The 21,075-nt window shown below is 38.9% G+C and overlaps 1 protein-coding gene across 1 annotated transcript in view; it reads right to left on the bottom strand.

The window, feature by feature from the left end:
• Positions 1–21,075, bottom strand: part of LOC127631698 (protocadherin-16-like) — a 170,607-nt gene that overhangs the window by 21,499 nt on the left and 128,033 nt on the right. The window contains exons 4-11 of the mRNA XM_052109954.1: positions 12,174–12,362; positions 11,273–11,504; positions 10,403–10,639; positions 8,974–10,014; positions 8,093–8,280; positions 7,695–7,791; positions 7,434–7,591; positions 1,774–2,617 (exon numbers count right to left, since the gene is read on the bottom strand). Of these exons, the coding sequence (XP_051965914.1) occupies positions 1,774–2,617; positions 7,434–7,591; positions 7,695–7,791; positions 8,093–8,280; positions 8,974–10,014; positions 10,403–10,639; positions 11,273–11,504; positions 12,174–12,362 (2,986 nt within the window). The remainder of the gene's footprint in view (positions 1–1,773; positions 2,618–7,433; positions 7,592–7,694; positions 7,792–8,092; positions 8,281–8,973; positions 10,015–10,402; positions 10,640–11,272; positions 11,505–12,173; positions 12,363–21,075) is intronic.

Below are 21,075 nucleotides of genomic sequence, written 5' to 3'. Positions count from 1 at the left end.
GACGAGTTTCTAGAGAAAGCTGTTTCTTTTTTGCCATTTTTGACCTAATATTGACCTTAAGACATTCCAGTCTATTGAATATTGTGGCAACTCAAAAACAAACACAAAGACAATGTTAAGCTTCATTTAACAAACCAAAATAGTTTTCAACTGTGTTTGATATAATGGCAATTGATTTTCTAGTACCAAATTAGCAATTTAGCATGATTACTCAAGGATAAGGTGTTGGAGTGAAGGCTGCTGGAAATCTATCTCTAGATTTGATCAAAAATAACTTTTTTAAATAGTGATGGTGTTGTTGTATTTTACATCAGTAATGTCCTGTCTAAACTTTGTGATCAGTTGAATCCCACTTTGGTGAATTAAAGATTTCTGACGATTATACCAGTTTCACGTTAGACGTAAACACCTTTACCACATTTATCCAATGTGCGCAAATGTTTCTGGTGCCTCGACGTGGCTCAGCTACCATATAGCATATGTCTGTTTATGTTTTAATGTCAAAAGCAGAGATGAACCTGATGATTTCAAATTTCATGTAAACGCGGATATCTTTAAATTTTTTATAAGCTGATTTTTGGTATAAGTTTACAGGTGTGCATGTAAACCCACTCTTTGACAAAAATCTCACAGATGTTACGTAAAGTCAGCCAATGAAACTAGAGCTGATCAGTTTGACAAATTTATTCCAGTTTTGACTGCATTATGCATCAGACTGTCAGCAAATGGACTATGGGTGGTTCATGGGCATGCTTTCTGATGTTGACACTTGATAACCTTCCTTGCAGTAAGACTAAGCTAGATGCTAAATTGATGTAGTTTGTTAAACTGCTCTGTACAGCATGGTCAAGAAAGGTCAGAGCTATAGTCTCTGGTCTGAGGCTTTTGAAACACAGAACTCATGCTTAAGAACAGGTTTGAGCTAGTTTAATATTTTAATGAATCCCTGGGGCCTTCGGTACTCAGTGTGAGGCTGACACACATATCAAGGTCCACAGCAAGCACACTGGAACAGAGACAAAATCTGAGATATCTGTGAATGACAGAACATGATGTAAATAGCTACCAGCTGAGTGAGGTAGACTGTCTAACACTCTCTGCTTTTTGTCATGATAATGACACAAACACATAAAGCTGCACCAAAACACATTCAAATGTTGGAAGGTCTGTAGAACTCTCAGTGCAGAGCACAATTTATAGGGTTCAATGACATGAGACTAAATGTTGAGCTGGCAGTATTTAGGATAAAAAGAATTTAAGAGCATTTATAAGATTGTGACTATAGAGGAGAGGACAGAGCAAGCACAACAGAAATGCACCATCAAACTCTAGTAAAGGAGCAAATGACCAAATCTCACAAAGTCATGTCCTGGTCATATTTTACCCCAAAATCTCTGATTGACCACAAACAGAAAAAAATGCTGTATATACTGAGTAAAGGAATCTAAGCCTATTTTAGAACAAAGATTTTCAAATTGTGATAATATTTTCAAGACAACTATCCACATTAACCCCAAAATTAACATTATTGGAATTAATTATATCTATTTATTTTTGCATCATAGTAACAACTTTTAGTCCAGACACAATTCCTTTTTTATTCTTGTAAATCAAGAGAAATAATTTTAGGCAGTACAACAAATACTGGGCTGGATTTTAACCTTCTGTACATGTCCCATATTACCAAGCAATCCATCCATCCATCCAATCTGGCTGCACTGCATTATATTTAGTAAACAGCATGCATTTAATTGTACCTGCTGATTGATTTACCTGTTTCAGGGTTGAGGCTGAACTTTCCCCCTGTATTGCCACTTTGGATGCGGTACAAAACTCGCCCGTTCTCACCCTGGTCAGCATCAACAGCCATGACGTAGACCATGACAAAGCCCACAGGTTGGTCTTCCATCACACTCACTACAGATGGTGAGATGAAAACAGGCTCGTTGTCATTCACATCAGTAACAAAGATGCGGGCAGTGACCGTTCCACGCCTTCGTTGGCTGACATCAGGGGCTGAATCGGTCGCCTGAACCACCAAGAGAAGGGAGGAGGTTCTTTCATGGTCTAACATCTTCCCCAAAGACAGAAATCCTGTAGTAGGATCCAGGAACAGAATGTCGGGACTGTTTGGCCATTGTTGAAGGACTGAATAGTGAACTTCGCTATTGGGTCCACTTCCATCTTTATCAATAGCCTGGAAGGTGTAGACAGAGGACCCAGGTTCTGTGTTCTCAGGTACGACAATGGTGATGGGGTCTTCGGGAAACTGGGGAGCATGATCGTTGCTGTCCTGGACATCAATTACCAATGTAACAAAATGACTTTTAGGCAGGGGCATGGAAATTTCATCCACTTCAACCTGAAGGGTGTATTGAGGAGCTTTTTCGAAGTCAAGCTCCTGGGCCAGGTAAACGTCACCTGTCTGGCGGTCTACCACAAAGGTTCCATCACAGTCTGTGCCTCCAACTATGGTATACGTGACCAGGCCCTCTTCAGGAAGGGTCTGAGAATCAGGTGATCGCACAGATCCAACAATGGAACCAGGTTTAGCCCCCTCCACAGAATTCAACGTTAACAACCGGGAGTTAGACGACCCTTTGCTTGAACTGAGAACCTGCAAAGAAAGAGATATTGCTTGTTTACTACTTAAGGAGCTAAAATAAAAAATACAGAGCAAAATGCCTTTTCACACCCCACACACATGTAAGTAGTGCTGCAGTGTTCTCTCAAAAAAGCCTAAATTTTTATAGCATATAATAAGCAAAACTGAACTTGCACTGTTTATATGGGTGACCCTTATGCACTGCTTACACAAGCTGTGTGAAACAGGCCTAGTACTAAATATTTTATAAGTTCATTTGATAACAGAAACTGACATAATAAACTTTTTAGCTATCGTTCAAAGGATTCAATTTAACGAAAGTTTACAGAGTTCCTATGACTTATTGAATCGACCAGGAACACACTGCATCCACATTTTCTTTTTCGTTTTACTGGGAATTAATAACAAAATGTTTTTTGTGACTTTTGTAAGCTCAAACAACAAGCCTGCAAGCATTAATCAGAGTTAATTTGATGGGTCTAAGACTGCCAGGAAAAATAATAATGGATTAAAGTAAACATAATCAGAAAAAAAACTGTTAGAACATTCAAATTTAGCAAAGGGGCATATTCTTTTAGAAAAGAACACATTTTACAGAGTTGAAGGCTACTCAAAGAGACTTCAAAGCAAAAGCACCTCACTTCCTAATATGGAAGCATGCATTGTTTTCTTTTCATAGATGAGACATTGTTTTGATAGTTATGAGAGACTGTGTGTGTGAGTTCACCTGAGTGAGAGAAAGAGAGAGGGATACAGACAGAAAAAAGAATGATATGACAAGCAGCCCGCAAACTGACGCGCAAATATAAGGGTGGTTCGATTCCAGGCCCACACGACTCCACATGCCGAAGTGTCCTTGGGCAAGACACTGAACCCCAAGTTGCTTCCAATGGCAGGCTAGCGCCTTGCATGGCAGCTCTGCCGCCATTGGTGTATGAATGTGAGTGTGGATGGATGATTGGGACATAGTGTAAAGCGATTTGGTAACCTCTAAGGTTAAGAAAAGCGCTATATAAGTGTAGACCATTTACCATTTACCAAATGGCAGAAAAATTGTAACAGGACCAAGTCAGCGAGAACCAAATCAGACAAATTTGTGAACAAATCATTCAGATTTGTGAACCAGATCAACCAATTCACTTAAAAGAAGGCTGTTTCACAGTAGAAAGTAAGTCTTACATGATTGAAACAACTTAAGGTGAAGTTAAGTAAATTATGACAGAATTTAGATTTTTGGGTGAATTACACCTTTAACATTAATCAAACAAAAGCTAATCGTGTAACTTATGCAATTGGCTTTGCATTAAGTCTGCACAAAGAGTAGTTTTACAATAAAAGTGTGCATTGGCCTACAACACTGGTTATTATGAATATCCTCTTCATTGATTTCACCACGATTAACCCTTGTGCGTCAATAAAATAAAGTTACTCAGAGGACCTTCGAGGACATAAATGTCCATGTCATAATGCTGCCATAATAATATTATATATTAATATTATTTTCCACTTTCAATTAGGTAATTTTTTTTGTTGTTGGTAATTTACATAATGCCACTGTTGTTTGTTTACACACACACAAATTTCTCAATACACACATACAAAACACCCTCTAACATCCATACCAAAACACCCACACCCAGCTGCATCATTTATTCAATTGGCCTGCAGTGCTCTATAATACATCAAACAGAAATACATCAAACAGAAAATAGGAAAAAAGCATGCATTTACTCCATAGGCTAAACATGAGAAAAATGGCGCCATCTGGCGCCATAATACAAATTAAACTTTTGAATCCAGGGCTCCAGAATGATATAATATCATAGAATTCATGATTTTATGCTTCAATGGCACTGAGATCAAATATTCCAGATTTAATGTGTTGCAATGGGGACATTTTGGTCCTGAAGGTCCCGAGTGTAACTTTTTTGTGTACACAGTGTATTATAGATGTATTTTAGGAACTGAGGTTGAAATATCAAAATTCCCCCCAAAATACACACCTTTGGCAAAATGTATGCCATTGGCATTAAAACAAAATGATCAAAAAGACAAAAAAAGTTCCAAATGTCACACAAGGGTTAAATAATTATTATGCATCAGTATCATTAGTATATTGACAGTCATAAGATCACTGGAGGCTAAATCCTCTAATGAAACATAATAGAATAAGGGAATAATTAATCCCACATTAAGCAGCAAATGACACATCAAGGCATGTTCCAATAAGAAATTAACATGAGCTCACTACTTTTCACATAGCTGCTTTTGGATTAATCTACTGATTTCTGAAAGGCTGGGATTAGAAAGTTAATGCTGATGAGAGTTGACAAAACAAGCTCTAAGCTCTTTTTATTCTAATTAGAAGTCAGTCACTTTATTATTTGCTTGGCGCAATGCAAAAATATTTAATACTTAGACAGCACAAATGTGTTTTCCAGCCATTCCTATATTGGAATTTACTACTGTTGCTGTCTGTGGTGTCTGTTTCCACTCCAATTGACTCATTTGAGATATATTAATTTGATTGCTGGGGTATTTCACAAGGAACTTTCTGTTCTTCTAAGGGCTACAGAACCATAATACGAGTCAGAGACTTTGACATTAAATAGCAGAGAACACAGCTGGCACTTATATCAGTTCAGCACTCCTACTTTGAATGCTTTACACCGTAATATCACGTTTAAAATGTTGAAGACAACAACGACTAGAGGGAGGAAACTCTGGAGGGGAAAAAAAGTCAAGGCTGAGACATTCATCTTTTTGAGCATCTAAAATTAGCCAGCTGAGAGTATTTTTCCCAGCATTGCTTAGAGAAGGTTACAAAAGTTGGACTACGACAGATGAATTGGCCATGGAAATGTACAATGCAAGAATGTAAGCCTTGATTAGGCCAGCTAGATCAGACCATATTTCCTCTGCATGATGCTTAACCTGAGAGTGGACGTAAACTGAACTGTTCCTTTGGAGAATAATTTACAAGTTAATATTTTCTTATAATAGTATGAAATAAATAATTGTATATATTATGAAAAGGTGATGAGTAGAGCCATGTGATGGGAGGTGTTATTTTTAACTTATGATGAAGGCAATCTCCAGAATGGTCAATAACTCTCATGTTAACTACAAGTTTTGTGGTTTCGTAGCCATAGTTCATCAATGCACAAGATACATTTTTAGGAACCTTGTCTGAAATCTAGTCAAAGTCCTGAAACATACTATAAAAAAAAGTATGCAAATGCTAATCCCTCTAGTTTAGTGTGCGGTTCCTTTCTGAAATGTATCATTTTGGTGGTGTAGTGGGCTAAAGCACATAACTAGTAATCAGAAGGTTGTCGGTTCGATCCCCACAGCCACAACCATTGTGTCCTTGAGCAAGGCACTTAACTCCAGGTTGCTCTGGGGGGATTGTCCCTGTAATAATTGCACTGTAAGTTGCTTTGGATAAAAGCGTCTGCCAAATGCATAAATGTAAATGTAAATGTATAGCTAAACACAGGTATTCATTGCATTCGAAGCATTTCAGCAAGGGCTGCTACAGAGGTCATTAACGTGAACTGTTAAAAAAAATAAAAAATTGTATTCAGGTCCACTATTTTCATAGCGGAGCATAGGGCTGGGCGGTATATCAACTTAATTTATACGAGATATAGGATGAGACGATACCGTTTATATCGATATAGTTTGATGTTGCATTACATAAACTGTTTCTTCAGTAAAGACGTGCCAGGGTTTGCATCTCTCCATGCTCATTCTGCCATAATTGTTCTATAGTATTTTATATTTTTTCTATTCATTGCTTTTATTATGTTATTTCATTAATGACTGTTTACTACTCTTGAATAATAACTTGAGAACTTAATTATTTTATAATAAACAAATTAATTAGTGTTAGGCTATTATTTGTTGTGGTATAGAAGCTGGTATCAAAAATCGAATGACTACTGAAATTATGGTATAGATCTTGCTGCAATAACATGATAGAAACATAGATCTTATTCCAAAGAAGTGTGAGCATCCCTGCTGTAAATGATGGTGATGGATGCTTTCCTTTAATTGACTAATGTGCACACATAAAATATCCTCCCCTACCCAGCGCAGTTTACATTTCTGCATGTCATCTGTCATAAACAGGTTGCATCCAGAAGTGGAAGTACTTCAAATCTCTTGCATCATTTACAACAGCGCCATAAACTACAGTACATGTTAAACTTTCTGTGCTGCTGCAACCCGAAAAGTTTTCTGCTCCGACTTACAACTGAACATTTAGCCCACATCATAGAAAATACAGAGATATATATTGTGTATCGCTATTCAGCCTAAAAATAACTAGATATGATTTTTGGTCCATATCGCCCAGTCCTAGCGGAGCAACAATTTTTGAAGAGAATTTTACTCTTCAAAAAGAGTCGATATGATTTCAGTTAGCTACCTAAGTAATAACACATCTGACTGAATAACACAAATATTTGAAGGTAACTCTATCACCCCCTTGAGTACCAAGGTGCATCACAGCAAGATCAATGCAAAAGTGCACGCTAAGAATGATCAATGGGACCGTACTTTGGCCATGCTTTCACATTTGCATTTGCATACTTGCTTAAAACATTATTCTGGCCAAAGAATGAGAGTTCAGACGAAATAATAGTGTTCTATCTGTAAAGTATTATTGCTCAGACAGGCCTCAGATATGTAATCCATCTGTCATCGATTATGTATTACATTTGCATGATTAAGATTGTTTAACAGACTGGACGTTATCTCAAAATAGCTACTGTTAAGGAGTTCATTAATCCCATATGACTCCTGAAGGTAGAGAGACACTGACCTGTATTTTCAGAGCTATGGTGGAGCTCTGAGGGGGTGAACCACGATCGGAGGCCAGAATAGTGAAACTGTACTCAGGTCGCTCAGAGTGGCTCAAAGGGGAGGAGCACCGCAGCTCTCCTGTGTTTGGGTTAAGAGAAAAACTTTCTGCTCTGGAACCTAGGCACAAAGAAGATAGAACAGGCAATGAAATCATGTTTGCTTTAAAGAGGGAAAACAAAGCCAGGTATTGATTCTTAAATTGTTTTTGCATCTTTCTTACCTGACATAGAGTAGAATATAGTTCCATTTTCCCCCTCATCAGGATCTCTTGCATAAATAGTACCCAGTAGATATCCAGAAGGCTGACCTTCCAACACCTGTACAGAGTTCACATCAGTTGGACAGAACTTAAACTCAACTTCTCAACTTTGTAATATGATATCCTATCACCTTTGCATAAGATATGTTTATAATTTTTTGTATGTAGAATGACAATGAACATTAATATGCATATACTGTACAGTATATACTTTTAAACAAGTAACAAAGCTAAGATAAAATGGTCTATTTGGCGTGGTTTCAAAAATCAGCTTAGAAAGATCTTAAATCTTCAGTCTTGATGCATACTTTATGTATGCTGGTGTCTGTGATTTATGAGGCTGATATTAGCTCTCATACCTGCAGCAAGAGCTCTCTTCCTGCCTGAGCGTGAGTGAAGGAGGGGGTATTGTCATTCTCATCCAGAACTGAGATGAAAGCAGTGCTTGTAGCACTGTGTGGGGGAGTTCCACCATCCTGTCCCACCACGATGATCTGGTAGCTGGACTGAAGCTCACGGTCAAGAGAAAGTCTTGTGCTTATCTCACCTTTAAACAAATAAGACAGATGATAAAGATAGACGAAGAGAGAGAGAGTCAGACACACTATTCCACTGCAGACAACAAGAGGTTGACAGTGAAATATTAGTGGCAGAAGGCACAGATGGCACATCCCAACTACAGGGATGGAGGAACAGAGGAACCCCCTACACAGTTAGGATAGTGCCAGCAGTCTGGAGCAAAGTGTGTGATTGCCAGTTTGCTTGACAGCTTCAGACTAGGGATGGGTCAGGATGGTCGATAGGCATCCAACAGCCGACTTCTCGATTTAGCTTTACAATCTTTAAGCAGTGGTGTATTTAAACAAACAGGGTTTAAGCATGCTGACAGCTTGCTGTGATTTAGTATGCTAACAGTCTAATAGTATCTGCCAGCACTCTAAAAAGCCTTTCTGAGAAACTGCATCTCTAAGTTCATCCCCTTTAAAGCACCTCCACTCCAGCCATCAAAGCTCTGCTTCAGTAACAAATTCAACGACTTCAAAAAATCTACTCGCATGCTGTGAGCAATGTTCCTGTTATAAGCTTGTACATAATCAATAGATCTTAGACTGTGATAGTGTTGACAAATAAATGGTTATAGTTCTAGGTTGAAAGTTTACCTTGCTACTTGATGAAAAAATCATGGTTTGCGTGTCATCATGTTTGGCCTGTTGGACTGTCTACAATATTTGAAGCTCACCTGTGTGGGAGTTGATCTGGAAGTGGTGATCTAGATGGAGCAGGCGATAGTTTAGTCGACCATTGAGACCTGCATCCCGATCACTAGCAGACACCCGACCAAATCCAGTCCCTGCCGGCAAGTTCTCACGCACAGCCAGGAATGCTCTCTCCTGGGTAAACCGTGGAGAGTTGTCATTTTCATCCATTACTGACACACGCACTGTGGCACTACCTGTCTTCTTCAACTGCCTATTGCCTGACGTGGCCAGCACTGTAAGCAAATATATCTCCTTTGCTTCTCTGTCCAGGGTGCTCTTCACAAACAACCAGCCACTATCAGACACAATGCCAAATCCTGCAGCATCACTGTCTGGGTGTAAGTGGTAGGCTAGTAGGGTGGAAGACGTTGAAGACGCTCCAGTGGTGATGCCACCATCTCGGTTTACAGCTCGCACTTGCAAGAAGCGTGTGTTTACGGGTGTGCTCTCCTTCAGCTCTACTCGGTATGTGAGGCTATCAAACACAGGACCTTGGCTGTTCTCAGCTTGCACATGGATGACCAGGGTGAAGACGGAACTCAGTTGAGGAGCTCCACTGTCTTTGGCAATAACCATTAGGTCATAGCGGGGCATGATTTCATATGACAAACTGCCAATCAGATGGATATGACCGCTGTTGTGATCAATGCTGAAGGTTCTATGGGCACTGCTTGTAATCAGATCAAAACATAGAAGGCCATTTGGCCCAGAGTCATGGTCTTCTGCTTGGACCTTGTAAACCACTGTACCCATCCTGGTATCTTCCGGAAGAATCAGCGATTCTGAGGAAGACGGCAAGAAGACAGGTGCATTATCGTTGATGTCGGCCACGGTAATGTGTACTCGAGTCTGGCCAAAGGCTGGTGGGTTACCCCAGTGTGCCTGAACCTCAAGATTCAAGCTGGGCTGGGCCTCGTAGTCCAGAGGCAAGCTTGTTCTCAAAGCCCCAGTCTCAGAATCCACTGTGAAGTAGCCTGTTGGGTCACCAGAGCTAATGGTGTAGGAAATATCCTTTGAGACACCTGAGAACCAAAAGGCAAACACACAGAAACACATCAGTTCACAGTACAAGAGAAAACAAAGAATGTGAATGTGAGTTATTTTTCAACGCACTAGTCCAGAGTGCCTGATATAGCCAAAGCAAATTGTTTAAAAAGTATGTGGTGAGACAGAATCTATGATTAATGTACATTCTAAATGAGGTGTGTACAGTGGTTCTGTACCTATTTGTACAAGTGGTGCACCATGGAGAAAAAATCCAGATGACGCCTTTCAGCGAACTGAACACAGTCCAGTGTGACTGATAAATGTGGATAGGCATTGAAGTTTGGTTTGTGTGTTTAAATGGGTCAAATAGGGATATGTGACTAAGGGGGGGGACTCAAAAACCTCTCCGGTCAGTTCACCCACCATTCTTAGTACTTGCTCGAACCATGCCAACTTGAGTTCCACGCAGGGCATCCTCAGAGACCACAAAGAAGTATTGAGCTTGTTCAAACACAGGGGGCGCTACCAGCCCCGTCACTATGCTGATGTTGACTCTGGCATTGACTGGAGCGGTAAGACCCCCACCATCTTGAGCTGAGACCACCATTGCAATGATGGTGTTTGCCTTTCCATGTAGCGCACGTGACAGTGAAATCACTCCTGGGAAAACGTTTATCCAAAATAAATATTTGCATTAGGCTGAGAGGTATATGAATATATAAAGAAAAGGATAATAACTCTGTAATCAAAATCGTTATATTTGAATAATGGGGGCTTATGCTTGAACTGAGACAGCTGCATAGGTTAGATTACTGTGCTGCTTATAACAAGGCCCAAACCAAATCTGCACACTTTCTTCAAATTTTCTATATTAAATGTTAGAGAAAATACTGCAGAAAAGATTGAAAGATAGCAAAATGTATTAAACAGAGCTGATATTGTTTGGTGGCTGAAAGCATTGTCAAATTAACTAAAAATATTAAATACATGTACCGCAAGAGCCAGGCATGTGCATAATTATGCAGAATCTCTGGAGCTTTTTGCAGGCTTAAATTCTGTCTGAAAATAATAACACACTCAAATGGAAAATATAAACTATATACTGTACATAATACACAGTGGAGCTAACCTATTCAACCTATATTTTGAATTGCTCCAACTGTGAAGTACAATCACTGAACTGCACACAACCATTTAAATCCAATTAATAATACATCTACTTAACTGCACAAGCTATTAATACTTAAACTCCTGTCCACACCGTTTAAATAAGATCAGTTCTTTAGGTCTCACCAGTATCTTTGTTGAGGGTGAAGAAAGGTGAGCTCCCTCCAGGCACTGTGCGGTATGACACCCTGCCGTTCTCTCCCACGTCTGGGTCTTGAGCGATCACCCTCAGGACAGAGGTTCCTGGGGTGCTCTGTGTGCTCAGACTGACTGCATAGCTCAGAGGGTAGAATGCTGGGCGATTGTCATTTATGTCTATCAGGTCCACATGCACGTAGGTCATTGAACTCAGCCCTCCCTAGACAAACAAATGGGCCATGTCCCAGACACATCAGTTAACACTAGCTCTGATGGCCTTAAAAGATCTTTATAAATAACATATAGGAAAAAGAACCAACCAACTGATCCAGTGTCATCATTTGTTACTGTAATTAGACCTTATCCAAATTAAATCATGGATAAACATCTTAACAAAAAGAGAAACATGTCCAATTGACTAGAATAAATCCACTAGAAAAAATTACTTATAGTTAATGTTTTTGTGAAAACTTTGAAACATGCTTTTCAAGCCTTTCCTGATGGCAAAGAGGAGTGGACAGGAATACAGTTCTTGCCGCTAAACATCTTGCTTGCCTGGCGTCCCATATGGAGCAAATGGCATGTCGGGAACAAGCTCCAATATAAATATTACAAGCTGATGCACTTGAAGTCCCAGCTGCCCCTGATTGCTTTAATGTGTCCGCAGCAATTTCCTTTAGTTGACGCCCAGTGCTTTTAAGTATAATTTAGGGAATTTAGACAAATGACACTAAGCTGCTATTAAAGCATTAGTATGCAGCCTATTTCTTTACTGGCTTCCTTAATGTACAAAAACCAAAGATTAAAAGACTCCATTATTTAACCACATACTGTACATTTTAAAGGGTTAATATCACAGTTGTATCGGTGAGGATTGATAGAAACTCACCCCATCCACAGCTGTGATGGTGAAGTTGTAGCTGGCTGGACCTTGATCTCGATCCAAGCTGGTGGTAGTGCAGATCTGGCCATTGTCTTTGCCAATGCTGAACTGGGACGGGTTCACACTGCCTGGACCAGAGCCCAAAGAGTAGGAGATGGAGCCAAAAGACCCACTATCTGCATCTGTGGCTGCCACCTGGACGAGGAGAGAAGACATTAGATTACACAACTGAAGTTCAGCCAAATGTCCCAAGAATCATGAGACTTTAAGTCATTGTGACCATGGTTTAAGTTTAGAAAAAGATTCTGTTCTTTGTTATGTGTATTAAACATTGACTGTCTCTGAACTGAAGAGCAATGGTCTTTTTCTATTTTCCAATCCTGCTTTAAACCATTGTACAATGTCAGTAACCCCTGTAACAGTGGGACCGGTATCCTGTTGGAGCACTTAGTATACTCAGCACATTTTTGGATAAAAGGCTTCCACATATAATTCATACTTGAAATTGACTACTGCATGGAGTAACTTTGTCAATGTCCAAGTGCCAAACTGCCATGTGACATAAATACATTAATTCAATACACAAGAATAATACAAAAAAAAACATAGACAAAGAGCATTTTATAGAGAAATAATAATTATTTTGTCACACTAGAATAGAGAAAATCACCCACCCATAAACATTTCTTGATGACCATGAAATCGGCAGGCACTTGGCAAGTGCTTTTTTATTTATTTTTTTGTGAACTGAGCAAATTTTCAACTGTGTATAGGGGAGATAACTATCGATGTGAAAATGGAATGCCATTTCATGCAAATACGGAAAGAGAGACTGCTTTTTGTTCATCTCTTCCTCAGTCTCTTATTCATCAAATAAGAGGAAAAGGCTCTTTGTACAGCTGAAATTTACCAACTACTAAGACAACATGGATGACTGCTGTAACTGTGCAAACAGATACCTATGACATTGAGATGAGGCCACTCACTCTCACTTGAGATCAGGCCCTGGCAGAGGCCATGGAGCAAAGTGCAGGAAAAACAATCATTGTGAAGACAAGAAGTCCCAGCTCACAGTGCAAAGATGTTCCACCTTTTAACCATCCAGGCCCTGAAGCCATCCCTGATATTTTACAACTAAGCAGGGGGGCATGATAATCATAAGCACGGTATATCTTTATTCCCCTCAAGCTAGCGTGACAGAAGTTGGACGCCTGAAGCCTGAACAGTTACAGCATGAGCTAACACACCGTGCAGGGAATGAACAGTGGTTTGACCAAGGATCTGCTTCATGGACAAAGACATTTTCCATGAAGACCTGGCTTTAGCAGAGAAAGCTGGGAAACGTCTGTGGGTCTCAATATAGTTCAGCTGAAGAGTTCCAAAGCAGCACTGATTAATATTTTCATTTGGTTTGCAGAAATTGTATTTATATTATTATATTCACCAAACCATCTCTAAAACTTTTGTCAGGTTGACGACAAACACAGTTCATGTTTAGGAAAGGAAAGCAGGAAAAATGAGACAAATGCTTTATTAAGCACCTAAATGCTTCAAAGTTAGAAGACTAAAACCAGAAGTGGGATTGAGTTTCTTTGTTTCCATCTCTTCAAAAAAAAAGGATTTAAATGTAGTCGCTTCTAGAAAATGGGGTGAAACCCAAGCCCAAGTGTGTTTGAATATGTGGTAAGATGGCAGTAATCATGTTGACTGATTGAATGATTGTCTTTTTAGACGTGGGACGTGAACGTTTGTGGGACTTGAAGGGGCACCTAAAGTGCACACAAACATGCATGCACGCATGTGTGTGTGTGTGTGTGCGTGCGTGTGTGCACACAAACACACATGCACGCACGCACACAGACACACACATGTTGGGTTTCCATGTTTTATGTGGACTTTCCATAGACATAATGGTTTTTGTACTGTACAAACTTTATATTCTATCCACTAACCCTACCCCTAAACCACACAGAAAACTTTCTGCATTTTTACATTTTCAAAAAACACAAGTTAGTATGATTTATAAGCTGTTTTCCTCATGGGGACCCACAAATTGTCTCCACAATGTCAAAGATTTTGGGTTTTACTATCCTTATGGGGACATCTGGTCCCCACAAAATGATAAATACACACACACACACACACAACACACACGCACACAGAAGCTGAAGGATTTGGGGATGTACTGTATAAGAAGTGGTTTGCCTTGCCAGTACAATAACAGTTCATAAGAAGTTTAGTTGAACTGCAATCTTGAATGGACCGTAAGTGGATCAAAGTGTACTCACACTGCAGCCATTCTACTTTCTCGAAATCTCAGCTAAATCCTCTGTGCTTTACCAACGTAACTCATAGAGACACCGAGATTCTGACAAGGCAACAGTGCACACAAAACATGAGCCTGGTGACCTCAAAAACATCCCTGAACTTCACTTGCTCTGAAAGTCAACTTTCTCAACTCAGCTGAAGATAAAAGCGTGAAAAGCATACCACATTTATTCAATACATCACAGTTTTTTAGTTAAAGTTCTATAGTCCAACTAGTCTCTGCTCTAAAAGGTCAAGTGTGTGATTTCTGTGCCACTGGCATTACCAGGCGGAACAAAATGTAAAAATCCCATTTCTTTTCTCCATAGGGGATTTGGGAAATAAACGTATAACCCTTTAAATACAAAGCTACATGAGCTCAGAGGTTGTTCATCAGTGGTATATACTTCTGCTGAAGCCATCAGTCTGTGTTGACCAAACAAATTGTGTAATAGTGGAATTTCTGGTGAAGAACTACACCACCCATGATCCAGCAGAGAAAGATCCACCAATCAGAGATTTGAGGCTAACAAAATGCACCAAATGAGCTCTGCAGCAAAAGCCCACTTCTATGATGTACTTTGAGTGTGTGCAGTCGAGTAGGTCTCCATACATTCTCTACCTTTTTGTATTTTGGAATATTTTACAATAAACTTCAAATGTACTGTTTCTATACTTAAAGTATAATCAACAACATTAATCAATAGTTTTATAGTTTTCTATCATTTTTAATTTGATTGCATTATTCATAATGCTTCATGGGACTGTAGTTCATCACAAAAGATTGTAAGTTTGCAGTCTTGTACCTTTGTCTTCTGGTCTGATTTTCAAATACTTTTTTGTTTTAAATCAAAGTTTGCAATGTTGTATTTCACCTCAGAGATGGTTGGTTTGGTCAATGGCTCACAACTATTATGAAGAATTTTATGAAAACCCTATGGAAAAAACAAATAGGAAAACTACTTGTAGAACCATAATGGCTGAAAAAGAGGATGGGTACTGTTTTCTGTTTGCACACTATTGAAAATATAATTACTGTTTTCAAACAATTTAAATAACATTTAAAGTACTACTTCAAACTATACAGTCCAACCAATTTCTTTGCTTTAAAGGTGCAGTATGTAAGATTCAGAAACCTTTGTTATTAATGACACCGGTGGCTGTTAAGTGAACTGCAGCCAGCTAACTGTTGCTCGCGCTCGTGCACACAGTCCATAGGGATGCGAGTGAGTGAGCATCGACCAAAACAACGATGTAACATACAAAGAGGCTGAACGTAATTTACAGTCATCACGCTGACAGATGAGTTAGCATAAATAAAATTACAGTTATGATTGTTTTACTGCAAACTTTGAGACTGAACTAAAACTACTTATCAGCTAACATAGCATACTAATACACACATACAGCAAAATACCTCCGAACTATACCAGACAGTTTACTGTTGCACTGCAGTTAAGTTGCACTATTGTATGTTTTGTATGTCATATGTTGTACTTCGAATAAGAAACCAGCATATTTGCTTAAAGTTATACTGTATACCAGATTTTGTATAAAGTGAAGATAGTTGAAATTATTTGAAAGTTACAAAGCAAGGTAGCTTGCAATTTATCAGCGTTAGCAGGCAAGATCAAGTTAGTTAAAATTACATAGATCAATCCTTATGGCACTATATTTCACATGCTTTGCAGTTATGTAAGATTACCTGTTCGATAAGAAGAGCACAATTCAGCATCGGTTTTGATCCCCAAAACCGAACGAAGGTCCCTCCAGGAATCAAATGCCCTGCCGATGTTCACTCTAGTTTTCGCTCGACCACGATCATGGTTCCCGCTTAGCCAGACTTTATTCAGTAGACACGTTTTTTTTTTTCAAATTGTATTTGCTTACTCAGAGTTTGTGTAGGAGTCAGTATTTTGCTGGGAGACGGCCGTTTGCTGGATTCCATCTCTAAGATAACGTTAACTAGTGTCGCTGTTGAATAGCAGAAGCACTGAGGCAAGACTCTCAGGAGCGGTCATAAACATCACATCCTTTGGATTTTCCTGGAAAAAGCAACCCACTCCTTTCGCATGAAAATCAGTCTACAGGCTTTAATAGGCTAACTAAGAAGTCCGGGAAGGGCTAATTTTTTAAGTTGTGTTACAAGTCGTTCACACATTGGCAAAAGAAGGCGAATATTACATGAAAATTGTTTCATATTGCACCTTTAAACTGAAATGTGTATTTTGTTTCTATATAACGATTGTCTTGTCCGCTTGCAGGAGGACGCTGGTTTGGTGTTAATGGCGAGTGTGGCTGAACAGTCATAAATTATTTCTTTTCAGGGTGTGAAACTGAGACAGGAGTAAAAATGTTAGACAAGTTCTGGAGAGCTAAGTGCTCCCCTGACTCTCTCTCTCTCGACATGTGAGCACCCTAAGCAAACCAAGCAAGACCTTGGCAGGGTGAATTGTTGCTGGAGAACTAGCCAAAGGAATCCAATGCTAACTTATGGAGACTTGCGGTTCACCCACCATTCCTCTTGACTCCTTTTTGAAGAGAAAAGAAACATTCACACAAACGAATACAAGATTTATAAGGAGAAAGAGTAAGATAATCCAGTTTTCATTAGTTTTTGCTAATGCACTGGATTTGGTTTCACTGCAATAAGTATTCTCAAGGCTATACAGCTCATTTAGTGGCAAATGTATAACTGAGAGATTTGACTAATGCTGTCCCAAAAGGTACTACTGAATACAACAATGAAGGTTTTGATTCACTAATTGACTACCTTGGAGGAAACATGCAAAGTTCTACTTGTTCATATGTCTGTAAATATCTGTTAACCCTCTTTCAACAAAACACAGACATAAGGTCATTTGTAAGCTCTTCATATAGTTCTATAGTTCCACTGACTTTCTGCCTTAGGTGGAACACAAAAGGAGATGTTAGGCAGACAGTCACAGATAGTCACCCTTCACTTTCATTGCAAATGATTGAAAGTGAATGGTGACTGTGGCTGTCATTCTGCCTTGCATCTCAATTTGTGTTCCTCGGATGAAAGAAAGACATAAGCGTTTGAAACAAACGTGCATTTAAATCTATTTTGCAATAATATATGGGACAGTTCTCATGCATTCTACAGTAAGACAATGTGTTTGGGTTTCAAAGGACTATGATCCTTCAAAGTTCAATTTGGTTGTAGGAAATGTAGTGTAGATCTGCTCAAAAAGCTTTGTATAATCTACAGAAGCTTAATTTAATTCTGCGGCATATTCGTTCAGATTGCCTTTTCAAACAAACCATCTTACAGTAGACAAACCCATCTGATCAGGAAGCTTCATTAGCCAAATCAAACATTGCGACCAAAAGAACAGCTTGCACACTTGCATGCTAACAAGCCATCAGAGCTCATATTATCCAGACTGACTGACATGTACACTTACACAAGGCCTACATTGGACTACTGATACACTCAGTAGAGACCTTAATAAATATACAACCACAGATTTGTACAATTTATTTAGTTAAAGATTAGGCAATTCAATTAGATGGAAATGTGTTATTCAATTGAAATGAATACATCTTGAAAATAGGCTAAAATATATTTTTGGTGTATTTCACTCACCAGTGACTCACCCAGAAATGAAAACAGCAGAATGTAAAAGCTGCTCTTTAAAAGCTCAGAAAAGAACAAAAACACATCAGAAAAGTACCATAAAAGTAATTCATACTGCTGAAATACTGTATCTGTATAGTTGGGAAAACAAGATATTTTGAAAATAAAAAGACTATAAGACAACACAAGACATGAAAACAAAAAGACTTTCAAAACAACTTTATATTCTACATTTGAAGTCTTGTAAAGCAATGCAATAGCATTGTGAGAGAATGGGATTTGAGAGCTATGGCAGAGGGAAAGGTGTTTTTGAATTTTTTAATATATTTTTGAAGTTCATTTTATTATTTTCCTCACACAAGGTCATGGTATGGAGTGCACAAGTCATATGGATTACTTATATTGTACTTTTATTGTGTTTTCTTGCCCTTTTTGCTTAACAGCCCCATTCATCCTCAACTTTTGCATGGAAAAGAGTAGATTTGAAACAGCAAAAAATAAATAAATAAATAAAACAAATCTCTTTTTGTATTTCATGAGTGAAATGATGAGTAAATGATGACAGAATATTACATTTTGTGCAAAGTATTGCTTTTGGTACCAACAAATGCCCTGGCATCTAAACTAATATTTAAACAAAGGGCACAACTGCTTCCGAAATCTAGAGAAACTCTACAGTAACGATGATAAAAGTCAATATCAATAGTGTATCTCAGTATAAGCCACAATATGGCTTTCATATTTTCAATCTGGTGCTATATCACATGCCATTCCATTGCAGGGGAGATAAGAGATCAAACAGAACATAGCACATTCTTGTCTCAGAAGAATACTTACAGACAATGCCAAGCATGCCATAAACATTCTACACTCCCAATAATTTCAATACAGCATTTTATTGAAGCCATCAATTACATCATATGACTTCAGAGAGACAAAAACAGCACACTGATGGACGATTCCCAAACCCATAGGAGGACAAGCAAGAAAACAGCCTGATGGACAAATACAAAAATTAAAGGAGGCACTGAATGGAAATATACTCTGATGAGATGTGTGTGACTGAAAGATAGTGGTGAAAATGAATAGGCAGATAGAAAGACATGGATAGACAGTGGCTGTTCAAGGAGGTTTTGGTTGGGGGTGCTAAGGAGAAGGGGGGGGGGGGGTGCTTAATGGTTCAGAGGGGGTGCTAATAAAATAATTAAACCGTGTAATGAATGCATAAACTGAAGATCCTAAACAACATGCAGTTTCATCCATCAATGATTAGATACAGCACATCTCCTAAAAAAGACGTGCTGTGCATTAATTTTCTTCGATTGTATTCCACATTGCCCAGCTCAGGACATAGCCTTAAATTGTTTACTGATGCTAGTAATATAGCTCATCTACTGCCAACTATGACACTCCCAAACTAATACTTTATGAAAACACACACACACACACACACACACACACTCACAATACCACACTCACAGTACGGCTGATTTTGACTGTGGAAATTAACGATTCTGTTGTTACTCGTTGCATGTTTCTCACGACAAAAGACGCACAAAGTACAGTTGTCAGTTTTGTAAAACTTTTAAGCTAAGACTGATAATTGGAGCAAAAGCTGCCCGGACTATATCTCCGTCAGGACACTGGGCTCGGCTCGTAAAATCCAGACTGTACCGGTTTAATCGGGATGACTGATCATGGCAATTAAAGTTTATCATAGTTTAAATACTTATAATTATTAGTGCTCGACCAATTTATTGGCCTTTCACAAATATATCGGTATCGGCGTATATGTTTCTGATATGCACAGATATGAAAACTTTTTTTCAGAACATATAATGCAGAAAACAATGCTTGGGGTGATTTAGAATTGGTGTCATAAAGTAGTTTGTCCAGCAGTCCAGCGTGCTACAACTCCGTTGTTTACAGAGCTGAGCTGATGGTGGTTCAGTAGACAGTGCAGAGTTAAGTAGTGTCTTCTCGGTAAGTTGCTAACTAGTTTGTGAAATACATATTGGACAGTTAATAAACAATGACCCCATTATTTTCCCTTTTCAATATAACTAATAAAACATTAACCCTGTCCCTGACAACCATGTCACTCATGTTTATCACATCTGTTTGCTAGGTTAGCCAGCTATAGTTTGTCAGTGCAGTCAGTAACATAACAGATTGAAAGGTAAGCATCAGAGCATCTTTTTGCAGCTCAGCAGACAATGGTGTGGTGGTAGATTGTGTCTGTTGAGTGCTAATTTCATGCTAAGTTTTTATCTAGTTGGTGAGACACAATGCTGGAAAATAAATAAACAACGTCCATCTTTTACTCTCTGTGACAATGAGCTTATAGCTAACTAGCTAACCGCATAGGTACTTTCATACCTTGTCAGCTGAGTGGAAGCTAATGTGTAAACATGTATTCACCAGATTTGCAGTTTGGTACCCCCTTCAATCTTAGTTACCGTAGACTTTGCCAGCCTGGCCATTCTCTGTTTACCTCTCTCATCAACAAGGCATTTCCTCCATAGAACTGCTCCTCACTGGATGTTTTTTTTTTTTGGCACCATTCTGAGTAAGTCCACACGACCACGCCACCCCCCATGCCACATATATACACTCACATATTATTATTAATATGTTTAGGTTTTTAATTATTTATTTTAAAATGTTTAATGAATGTGAAAGTGAGAGTAAAACATTTTACATCTTTAGGAAATCCTGGGAGGGCTGGGACAATGCTATGCAAATTTCTGATGGGGCTATAGCTCCGGCAAACCCTAGCGCCGCCACTGTGCATAGATATATAGATATATTGACATGCAATGAGTTTTTACAGCTGTTTATTGAGCTATCTCACTCTTTCTCATTTTGGCATCACATCAGAGAGCCGAGGAGTTGAGGAACAGGGAGGAAACGTGATACCTCCTACTAATTTCTGGACCTCTTGACCGGAGGGAGTGAAAGCTGCACATCTTTCCTTCTATTACAGCCACACAGCTAAAG

Source organism: Xyrauchen texanus, chromosome 38 (genome assembly GCF_025860055.1).
Source record: "Xyrauchen texanus isolate HMW12.3.18 chromosome 38, RBS_HiC_50CHRs, whole genome shotgun sequence".
Classification (NCBI taxonomy): Eukaryota; Metazoa; Chordata; class Actinopteri; order Cypriniformes; family Catostomidae; genus Xyrauchen; species Xyrauchen texanus.
The sequence above is the reverse complement of the archived record's forward strand: the minus strand, read 5'-3'. Positions and strand labels throughout refer to the sequence as shown.